Source organism: Symsagittifera roscoffensis, chromosome 3 (genome assembly GCF_963678635.1).
Source record: "Symsagittifera roscoffensis chromosome 3, txSymRosc1.1, whole genome shotgun sequence".
Taxonomy (NCBI): Eukaryota; Metazoa; Xenacoelomorpha; order Acoela; family Convolutidae; genus Symsagittifera; species Symsagittifera roscoffensis.
In genome coordinates, this window is record NC_087064.1 from 80,985,450 (window position 1) to 80,996,988 (window position 11,539).

Genomic DNA, 11,539 nt, shown 5'->3' on the forward strand with positions numbered 1-11,539 from the left:
TTAGTCCAATATAAATTAGCATCGATAATCAAAGATTGACTTTCTGAACAGAGACATGATTTAATTTAAAACTTATCAAGCAAATACAAATAATTCTAATACTGATAGGTATGATTTCGGTAGTATTTACCAGCTTCGTTCCGAAATAAAAAGTTCTTAAGGTCTGAAACTATGAGTACTATTTGAAACACCGAAATAAAGATACCGTAAAGTAGAATTTTCAAAATTTCAATTTTACAAACGCCGAGCTGCTACCCTCCAGAATTACTGCTATAAAAAACAAGATGGAGCACTATCACAATACCATTAATGGAAAGCTGGTCCTACTCTAGCGGGCACTAGCCAAAGATCTGGAAGGTGATAGGAATTCTACAAAAGGAAATATGTTTGTAGAAAATCATATTTTCTTAATGCATCTAGTCACAAGATGTTGACAAACAAAAGAAGAAATGGGCACTGAACTAAGAGATTCTGAACCTTATGTCTATTTTTTAAGAAAATTTTCGTCATCAGGGCAAAGCCCTGAATGTTCCGACTTCACTTTAAAGCTAATTTAAAAAAAAATGTTTGATTGAAAAATGGGAAATAACTGATAAAACTTTTCATTTTGTCTTCATTCATTTTATCCGCTCACACGCTATGTTAAGTACAAAAGGATGCATTTAGCGTCTCGTATCTTAATGATGATCTTACATTTTGATCTTATCAGCCTAAAATGCATAGTTTTTCAACATTGCTTTAAGCAAAAACTATTCAAGACCAGTTTAAGTGCAGTAGGAGCAAGCACTTCGCCCTGATACGAGCAGTCTTGTTATTATTTCTTTGAACTTTTGTCGAGGGATTGGTGGCATCAGCTTTGGAGAAAAACTAATCTTGATTCTTAATCATCGATATCAAAAGAGGGCTAAGATTTTCAGACGTTTTAGAAGGCACTAAAAATTTTTTTTTTCATTTTATATTACAGCATGTATTCTCTTGAGTATGTAACTTGTAAATGGACAAACTTCAACCTCTCTGACAGATGATAAGACATTCCAAAACAAGTTATTAATTTAATTTTTCTTACTGTTTAGCAGTGTCAAACAAGCTGTTCCATAAATGGAACGAAGATGACTTTTGAAACAGAAGCATCACATTATTTTAAATAATTGCTTAAGCAGCGCTAATAAACTTCAACTGTCGGATTCACTTGGCTTATTGAATACAACATTGGAAAACAATACGAGAAACACTCGAAACACTCTTTTGAAACACTCGAAAGAACATAATTGACTTAAGCTATACCAACTGGTTCGCGTCAGTTCACATAGTTCTTATATTACGTGTCAACGACTTCAACCACCGTTGACGTGTGGGTCATATATTACAATAGGTGGTAATTTTGACTATAGTGCATGTAATAAATTTGAGATCTATAATGCATAATATAGTCATTTCATCTTGAATCAATTGTATTAACACTAAGCTAGTTTTTGTAAAAAAAAATAACTCTGCCAAATGAAATGCTATTCAAAAATTCACTTTTTACAATTCTTTTGCCTAAAAATTTGGCTTTTGAAATAATTTTTAAATAATGAGTGAAGTATAACAAAAAGCGATCCAGCTATTGAAATTGGACCTACCACCTATTGTAATGGGGCCTAGAAAATTAGACGATAAGCAAATTAGACGGATACTACAAGAACGAAATTAGACGGAATTTATTTTTTACAGATCTGGCAATTTAGACGAAAAAGCTATGAAAAGGAAAGGGCCAACAAAATTTTTTCTTAAGAGTCAAGTTTCACAAATACAAAAAGAACATAAAATGTCAATACCTATCAAAACAATTAGTTTAAATGAACATAAAATGTCAAATCTGAATATTACAGGAGAGTTTTGAATTGAATAAATTATGCATGATTGACTTGTAAAGTTTTTGGCCACCTAAATTGAACTGTTGTCTACAAACAATTTGATTTTTCTAACGCAATTTGTGTGCAAACAAAATTAATTTCTCTCACTTTCGTCTATTTTCTCACAATTGCAGTGTTGCAAAACCGTCTAATTTCCTTTTAAGTACTTCCGTCTAATTTTCTTATCGTCTAATTTCTCAACCCCCTATTGTAATATATCACCGACGCGTGTTATAAGAACGCAATATATCGAGCGTATATTATCTCAAAAAAGGCAATTTTTAAAACCACCCCCACTCATAAATTCAGGTGAATTTTTTTATATCTTTCAGCCCGAGCAACAATATCTTGCAGATGGTTAAAAAAAATTCTGTCATAAAGGTTTCGTTAAAAATTGGAAAAATGACTGAATAAAAAAACTGCCCCAAATTTAAATATGCCGATTTTCTTCAAAAGCTGGAATGACAAATATTAATTTCTTTAAAGCGCTATCGAATGTTTTTTTGAAGACAATTTTTTCACTGCGCTAAAGGTTTTAATGTTCCGACTTTCATGGTTGAATATTTATTGAATATTTATGGTTGAAGTGGTTTTTTTATTCAGTCAATTTTCGACTGAAAACCAAGCATTTTTTACCATCTGAAAGATTTTGTTATGTGCTCAAATGTAATTTATTCCACCTGTGGTCTGTTTCTATAAAAAATGGGGGTTTTAAAATTCCTAAATTTGGCCAGTTACGGATAATTAACGCGCTATATATTGCGTTCTTATAACACGCGTAAGCGGCGGATTAATGCGTTTCAAAGCAAATTGAGTTAAAGCCATTTGGTCCTATTGTTCCGAGTTTCGAAGAAAGAGAGGAAAATATATGCTGGGGTGGTTTTTATATTCAGACCAATTTTACAAAACTGTGGTCCTTCGCAGGATCGATCTATTCATCTGCATGAGCCTAGCGGCGTGAAAATAACAATTCAACAAGGGTAACCGATCACTGTGCAAGTATCACAGAATTTTTCGACCATGGTAATTATTTCTTTAAACAAATATATAAAAATTTAAATTATTTGCGAAAACTTTTTTGATTGATTTTAACGTTTTTTGCCGTGTCATTGAGCATAAAAAATGAATTGAAAATGAAAACAAGCGCGCAGCGGAGCTTCGTATCACTTGAAATACAACACAAACATAAAAAGAAGTAGACAAAATGAGAAAACTAGATCTACCAAAAATTTCGCAAGTCTCGATACAAGTTAACTTTAGGCAAAAATAGCGCGCAAAACTTTTGAATATCAACTCGCGACAGAACAAAACTTATGAAGCGGGGAAAAAAAGCCGGCAATTTTTGAGCAGACACCGGTTGAGCCGAAAAAAAATTGATTTTGTAAAAAAGTTTTGAGTCTGCCCCAAAACAACAATGAGCAACAAATTTATCTATAATGAAAACAGCTTGAAGCACCAAAAAACCGCAATGTAGCAAATAAGCCGACAATAATTGAGCAAAAAAACGGAAGTTAGACAATTCAATTTTTACCCAAACATACTGAAAAAAAAAACAAAACAAATTCAATTCAACTATATACCCTATTTTGATATACCTGCCTGGTAACTAAAAGATGAAGCAAACATCATATTCGAATCCGTTACAACTATAGCTTAACAAGAGTATTAAAAATAAGATGATTCCATTCAACCTTAAGTAAGCACTGGTTACTCCATTTTAAAAAAAATGATCCAAAACTATTATAAAGAAAGTTGAAATTGGTCTGCAGAAAAACTTGGTAGAGAAAAGTTGGTATAAAATAGTGTACAAATTCTTCATGTTCAAAATCAAACACGACAAAATTTTTTGCCCAAAAAAGAAAAATTATTGCAAAAAAGATGGCAAGAAAATTTTTGAGGATTGTTACTTTACTCAAGCTTCAACGAAAGCGATATTTGATAATCAAGCAATTTTTAAATTCTAAACTTTCTTATAAAACAATCTGAGGTTATTAAATGCGATATCCACTGATTATGCTTTGTTTAGTTTTCAACTGCGAATGATGCTTGGTTACTTTCAGTGTCGTCGTCAAACTCAGTTTCGGTTTGGTTCATTGTATCTCCATCGTCAGGTCCATTTTCTGTTATCTCAATCATCGGCTTAGAGACCACCAGCAATTTTTTGTCCACAGTTTTCGTCAACTCCTCGAAGCCCCCGTCATACAAGCAGATTCTCAACTTACCCGCCAAAAATAATGCCAGAGCTACTTTGGTCGAGCCCATTCCTGTATTACAGAGCAGTACTAATTTAGAGTCTGACAAGACATCGATCCCGTAATCTAGAAATCTCCTTCGCAACTCGCCGGGACTCCGTGCCGACCTTGTTTCGGGATCCACCAGAATGTCGGTCGGGATGTTGATAGACCCCGCGATATGACCTGTATGGAATCCTCGCGATGACTCAACGATACCCATGAACTCTTCCGGAGACCTGGTATCAATAACTTGGAACGCGGGCTGATATACACTTTTATTCGAGCCATCAGTATCCCCGCTAATATTAATGGCGTTCTTAGATATTTCAGGGCTAGAGTTGCTGTTGTTTGCGCCCAATATACTTCCTCGATTACTAACACCTTGCTGCTTCAAAGCCTCGCTCGCTTTTTTCACGTGTTCTTTCATTTCGTTCACGTTTAGAACCATGGAGTCGCGTCTCTTCCATTGTCCTGCATTGTACTCCCGTTTCTGAGATTCCGTCAGCTGGTCACTAGTCGGGAACCCGTCCTTGACCCATTTTTGAAGCCCGCCCTCTAAGATCGAAACCCTTCGGTGGGATAAAGCTTTGAACATGAACCAAACCCGAGGTGTCGTTTGGAGTCCAGTTTCGCTCTGGTCGTATAATATAACATGGATGTCGGCTGCAATTCCGAAGTACCTGACGTAGTCGTTGAAGGGCCCGACTGCCGGCAACATATTGCTGATTTTACTCGTTTTGTCGACACATTGAACAACGTTGAAAAAGTAAGCGCCTTTGACGTGCAGCTTTTCGAATTTATCCTTAGCCGACGTTCCGTCTGTGTAATGTGTGCAGTCTAAAATCTGGATTCTTTTCTTCTTTCTGTCATTTATAAGCTGGTCGTTTAACCACTGGCTGGTAACGAGCGTACTTCCAGACATTTTCAGAATCCCAAATCCAATTTCACAATCAAATTCCGATTTCGATAATTCAAAAAAATTTTAATGCTCAAAGTCAAAGATGGAATTTTGCAGCGTTTTTATGTGAAAATAATCAAAAATAACCGACGATCTCAATTGAACAAATATAGTTTTGAATGTATCATGATAAGTTACAACGTGTATGTAACTAAGTCTGAGTTTAATGCAAGCACGCAGCAAAAATATACAAATCATAAATTATAATTTTAACCTCATTTCATGTTTTACAAAAAAAACAGCAAAAGAATTTTCACTGAGACCGAAGTTATTTGTGAACAAAGGTTTGAAGCGATTTTAGATTGCTGAGAGTTGATTTGAATTTTATTTTACCTGAACAGGAATCCCCGTTGCCATATTCTATCTCGGCGGGACATCCAGTCGCACTGGCTGAAACAAAAGGAATCCATTTAACCAAAGACGAGATGAGAAAAACCTTCTCCTCTCCTGAAAAAAAAAACAAATTACCAAAACAAAAGCAAAAATTATCGTTTATTTACGCTGCTAGTTCATAAAATGGTACCAAATCAGGTTTTTTTTTCAAATCTTAAGTGTTTCCAGACCTTCGATTTCAACTATCAAAAACAATTATGGCCACGTGCTCATTTACCATTCCACGTTACGTCTAATTTTAGCTAGCACTCGAATCAAATAGAAGCGAAGCATCACAGTGCAAACATTTCCATAAAGATCAATGATATCGTAAGCATTAATACGAATTTCAAGTTTGTGCAATGAGGCGAAGCTAAGCTTTGCGCTACTTGCGATGCAGCAATATGCTAGATTGGACAAAAAAAAATTCAAAGTTTAATGGGCAAATTGGTCAAAAGTTTCTGTCAAAAATTACAAGAAAAACAAAAAAATTTCCATTTTTTAGAAAATTTTTTGCATTCTTGAACCTTTTTATTCCCAAAACTTCACTAAAAAAAACTTCAAAAAATAAATGTATTGGAATAAAACATTAAGAAGCCTGCTCTACCAAAAGCTTGATCCCTCGGTTAACTCGCTCGAAATTGTAATGAAACTCAAAAATTGTCAACCACTATTTCTCGACAATGGGACAACTATTTGAATTTTTTGAAAAGTCGTTCGAATCTCGGCTAAAATGGCTTCAATATGATATATCACCCTACTCAATCTCCTAACTAATAGTGGAAACCTTTTTGGTTGACAAAAAAATAAGCCTGCTCGCTCGGAAATACACCAAAAATAAAATGTTATAAACGGGTTTTCTCAACAGGAAATTTTTTGATAGTTATTTAAAGTCATTAGACTCACAACGAAAAGAGCTTCAATATGACATATCACTTGACCCATTCCGACAATCATTTATGGTACCTGATTTTGCGTGGAACTATCGAATTTTCCGTTTCAATGGTCAGAACAACAAGTTCAGTCTAATTCCAGCTGAAACGATGACCAAACCAAAAAAAAACGTTTTTTGATTGTTGTGTTATCAAACACAGAGGCGAAGCTGAGCTTCGCAAACACGGCAAAAATCAACTCTATAAAGTGCAATAGGAAAAAAGAAGAAATAAGCCTCGAATTAATAAAAATTGGCAAAGTGTCAGATTAGATCTGCGACCTAGAGATTTTAAGTTGCACGCACTAACCACTAAGCCAAAAACTATTTTAAAAAAATAACAAAGACGAGCCACGAATAAAGCAAAACATATGCTATAAATTTTCCAATACTACAGATCGTAATTATGGCAAAAAGGCCACAAACTAGGTGATTTCTAATGAACACTTTTATTTGCTAGTTAGATTAGAAAGAAAAGAAGGTTCGTGGTAATACACTACGCTGTTGAGCTCGCAAGTGTAACCAGACAGATATATAAAAACGCAAAAACTTCACATTAAAAAAACCAAGACAAAATAATACAGAGAAAGACATTTGAACAAAAAAAGACTAGAACAAATGAAACAATTGATGCTTAAGTTATTATGGTTACATTTTTCCAAAAACTTCAACATTTCAAAATCTGGAACCTAATTTAGCACATTTTCTTAAGAAATGCTGAGACAAAAAAAAACAGAACTAAGAAAGCAACATTAAGCAAGGGCATTAAATGTTATTTTGAAGATAAATGAAGCTGTTTAAAAAAAAACAGTGACAATGAGTGCACACCATTGAAATATTTCTAAAATTAAAAACCAAACCTGTAATATTTTACCTTGGCGTGGCAATAATTTATTGCTTCAAAATTGATGTGCAAAAAAAACAATTTTTAAGGCAAAGCTAAATGAAATGAAAATTAGCTGAAACTGAAAAAAAAACATCAAGCAAAAGAACCTAAATATTTTCATTCAAACCAAATACAAAACAAATTGAAATTCATTCCAGGCATTTCAATGCCAAAGAATAGCTGGAAACAAGCAGGAAAAGCAGCGGGAAACAACTTAAGATGACATTTCAGCACGATAAAATCTTTTCGATATTTTGAGATAAACACGGTCTAAAATTTCTGAAAGCAGTATTTTCTGATTTGTCAGCGCTTCAGGGTTCCCGAACCTTGATCTTCTAATCGCTACGGTTATCGGCCTTTCAACGATATCGGCTAGAAAGAGCACGGATCTTGTTAACTATTTCCCCCTTTTGGACCTTGTTAACTATTTCCCTATGCATGTATTATTTTTGACAACCATTTCTGTATAAAATATGCATTTCAAAAATGTCAACAATTAAGTGGGTTTTCATTTTCGCGCGTTCGTATTTGTATTACTCACTTTTTATATAATACCCACGTAAAAATTTTTAAATATATATATTTTCTGAAAATTGTTTTAAGCTATTGAAAACGTGGCCGCCGAAGTTGAATTTCTGAAAATCGAAATAAGGGGGGGAAGTAGTTAACAAGATCCAGCAGCACTAACAAATCAATTTTTACAGCGAAAAATCTAAAAACGATACGGAAAAAAACCTGTGTGAAAAATCACGAACATGAACCAAAAAGTCTACAATAAAAACAACAGTCACTCAACAAGCAAGATTAACAGTTTTGTCAAAGTTACAAACTTGAAACTAAAACAAGCCCGAAACAAGACTGCGCGTATCAGGGCGAAGACCTGAGTATTCCAACTGCCTTTTAAGGTTTATGGAGCAGTAGTTAAAAAATTTAACGTAAAAAAAAAATTTAATCTGAAACTTTTTTTAAGAAATCATCCCCCCACACGCCATGTGAAGTACAAAAGAATACATTTCGCTCAATGTAATAAATCATTTATGGCAAATAAGCTTCTGTCAACCAATTTGGAACAATTTCTGAGAGGGATTAAATCTTCGCTTACGCGTTAATAGCGCGAAACATATCGCGCGCTAATTGACCCAAATTGACCAAAATGGAATTATTAAATCCCCATAATTTTACAAAAAATGATCATAGGTAAAAAATTTTTTCAAATTTAAGCTCAGGACATCAAGACCTTTTGAATGATACCAAAAAAAATTCCGTCAAAAATGGCTAGTTAAAAAGTCGAAATTTGTCTGAAGAAAAAAAAAACCCACCCCGAGCACAAATATTCCGTTACTTTCGTATCGAAAGTCGGAACAAAAAATCTGAAAGAGAAAACTCGACCTCAAAAAATTCAACCGACAATAATAGAAAAAAATAAGGCAGGTAAAAACTCATACAGAATTAAAGTGCAAGCACACCTCCTTATAGCTGCCATTTCTAACTTTCACTATTCTGCTAGTGAAGTTGTTTCAGGGGAAAAGTGAAATACCCAATTACAATAACGCTAACCGCAAGGGTAATTATACAAAGTTTTGACAAAAAATTAGAAAAATATATTTATCCAAGCTTCTTGAAATCAACTTACACACTCAGAAGGCAAAACAAAATACATAAAAACAACGCCTGCTAATCGAAAGCGTAATTAATAAATCCGCTAGAAGGTAAGACACTTTTTAAATTGTCTATAAATTGAGTCAACTACCGTTTTCATTTTCAAAAAGGCAAAACACAAAAAAGCTGAAATTCTTTATCACCGAAAATAAGACTAAGTACAAGAAAAAGAAAATAAAAAACCGGAAAAAAGTTTTTGCAACACGTGTTTTTGCCGCACGTACAAAAACAGCCGATTGCTTTCATCATTAGAAAGTCTTCTTAAACATTTTCAGATACTTCGAAACCTGCTCTTTTCTTGGAAAAGATAGATAACAGGGATGTGACTCACAAAACCTCAAAACCAGATCAAGGGACTTCAATTCGGGTTTTTACCAATTTATATGATTTTCCAAACCAATTCAATTAAAGTCTTCAATTAGGAGGCAAAAATGATGCCTTAGTATTCAAAAAAATCAGGAGCTTTCAATTTTTTTAATAAGGTCTCCGAAAAAACCTAATCAATCTCAAACTGATTTTGAAAAACTACATGAGGAAACTTAATTTTTGTACACACAAAAGTTGAGAAAATGCTGCTACTAACTGGTTAAGAATAATTGAATTTTCGTAATGCGCCTTAGGAAAATTTTAATTCAATTCAATTTTATATAATTAATTCAATGCACCAATATTTTGTCAGCATCACGCATCCCTTGTCTAGATGGGATCAATAACTAAGAAAAACGATTGAATATACATTTAAGTAGCTCTTGCTAGAAGTTTTTTTAGACACCAGTAAAAAATAAGGTTCCGCATTATCATAACTCAGTTTGCTTCTGCAATCTAAGGCGACAAAACTATCAGAAAAATAATAAATCACCAATGAAAGTTTTTGGAAGTGGAGGCTCTTTTAGTGATCAAGACTTGAAAAATATATCTCGCTAAAGTACGGCAGTTGATTCAGTTTTTTTTTCCAACAGTCAATTTTTAAGCAATTTACACTCAAGCCAAGAATAAGAAACAGCGTCGAAAAATCGTGATAGCGAAAAATTTTTACGCACAAAACCATAAACTGCATATAACTCAATAATCATTAGTTGACAGTGAAATAGACTCACGTGATGAGCACATTGGCATCGTGTCTTTTACAGTTGAGCATTCCACTAGGTCGAAGGCGTCGAACTCGTCCGGGTCGCTGTTCAGTTTGTAGCACACAGGATCTCCAAGGTCATTCTCTGCAACGCAAATTATTCTGTGGTTACTCTAACTACCACTAAACACTCTACTTTTGATTAAACTATTTCAGATGGAAGCATTAGAGCTAGCTAAGTGATGATTATTGAAACATTTTCCTCTTCTCATATTGGAATTAAAACTTCCAAGATTTAAACTACCTATTTTAAATTGAAATTTACCGAAAAGATTCTTTAATATAAACTTTAATATAAAAATACCCATTAAGGACTTGCAATGTATATTCATTCTTGCAATACGATTGACAACGTGCCTGGTTGCAAAGCAAGTAGTACAAAATATACCGACCATAGCAATCTTTTTTTAAAACTTTCGAAATGTTTTTGAATTTTTTCTGAAGTTTCTTCATTTCCTGATTTTGCGAGGGACAAATTTCCTTCTCACCTTCGGACGAACTTCCTTCTCACTCGGCGAGTGGTCGTAACGAAGATGGAAAAGCCTTTGTTATTGTAAAAAAGAAAAAAAAACAAGGAGCACTAACTTCCGCTGATGTAGAGTGCATGTGGATGATTGGCCTCAATGTCCCTGAAGGTGTTCATAGCGGGATCCACTCTCTGGAACACATCCACAATCTCACTCCTCATGTAGTTCATCAGCTCCTCGATTGTAGTGTCACTGATGATGGCGTCCGTCAGTCCCCCCTCCTCGCAGGTGTTGTTAAATGAGGGCAGGAACTGGTAGCACTTGTGGTGCCGACTGTAAGCACGGGTCCCACACGTACACGGCTTGAAGTTTCCACTCTTCAGAGCTGCAATGGAAATAAATAACCAAAAAAGCTCCCTATGTTAAGGGCATCAAAAAGACGACACCAATTTAATTACACTTCGACCAAGTAAGTTGGATCCGTGAAAAGTCCGGCTTGCGTCTAATCACACGGAAGACCATTTGAAACATCCAACAGAATTTTAATTGCAAGACTGATTTATATGTGCTGACACTGATTTCTACAGTAGGTTGAATTAAATTTGCAAGTTTCACAAGCACAAGCCAATTAAGGACGCTTAGATGCAACACTAAAAATGCATACTTGTTGGCTTCGCAAAACACGACAAAACTAGTGGTCTTTGTTACTTTTAATGATGGGCAGCTTACATGGTTGTTCCATCTGGCAGAAGAACCTCTTCTCATCCAGACGACTGGCCATGTTGAATGCCTCCCTCGTGTCCTTCACAGCCTGGTACACTACGGCAGTTGAGTAGGTGAAGGTGGTGTCGCCCAGAGCACTGGACAGAAACTCATCCGGACTTGACAGGTCCACTACTTCGTCATTCACGTAGAGGTCACAAGGGGACTGTCCTTCGGGACAGGCAACGCCAGATGTCCAGATTCTATGAATTGAGAAATCAAATAGGAGAAAAAATTTATAGGATG

At 34.9% G+C, this 11,539-nt stretch overlaps 2 protein-coding genes across 4 annotated transcripts in view; both read right to left on the bottom strand.

The window, feature by feature from the left end:
• The window catches only part of LOC134841143 (uncharacterized), a 112,121-nt gene that overhangs the window by 100,306 nt on the left and 276 nt on the right, over positions 1–11,539 (bottom strand). For all 3 annotated transcript variants that reach the window (XM_063856941.1, XM_063856939.1, XM_063856940.1), the window contains exons 3-6: positions 11,261–11,496; positions 10,650–10,916; positions 10,033–10,149; positions 5,421–5,477 (exon numbers count right to left, since the gene is read on the bottom strand). In XM_063856941.1, the coding sequence (XP_063713011.1) occupies positions 5,421–5,477; positions 10,033–10,149; positions 10,650–10,916; positions 11,261–11,312 (493 nt within the window). In that variant the 5' untranslated portion in view covers positions 11,313–11,496. The remainder of the gene's footprint in view (positions 1–5,420; positions 5,478–10,032; positions 10,150–10,649; positions 10,917–11,260; positions 11,497–11,539) is intronic.
• Positions 3,807–5,281, bottom strand: LOC134841145 (thiosulfate sulfurtransferase-like). The gene has a single exon (XM_063856944.1). It carries the CDS (start codon positions 5,049–5,051, stop codon positions 3,918–3,920), a length of 1,134 nt encoding a protein of 377 aa, XP_063713014.1. The 5' UTR covers positions 5,052–5,281; the 3' UTR covers positions 3,807–3,917.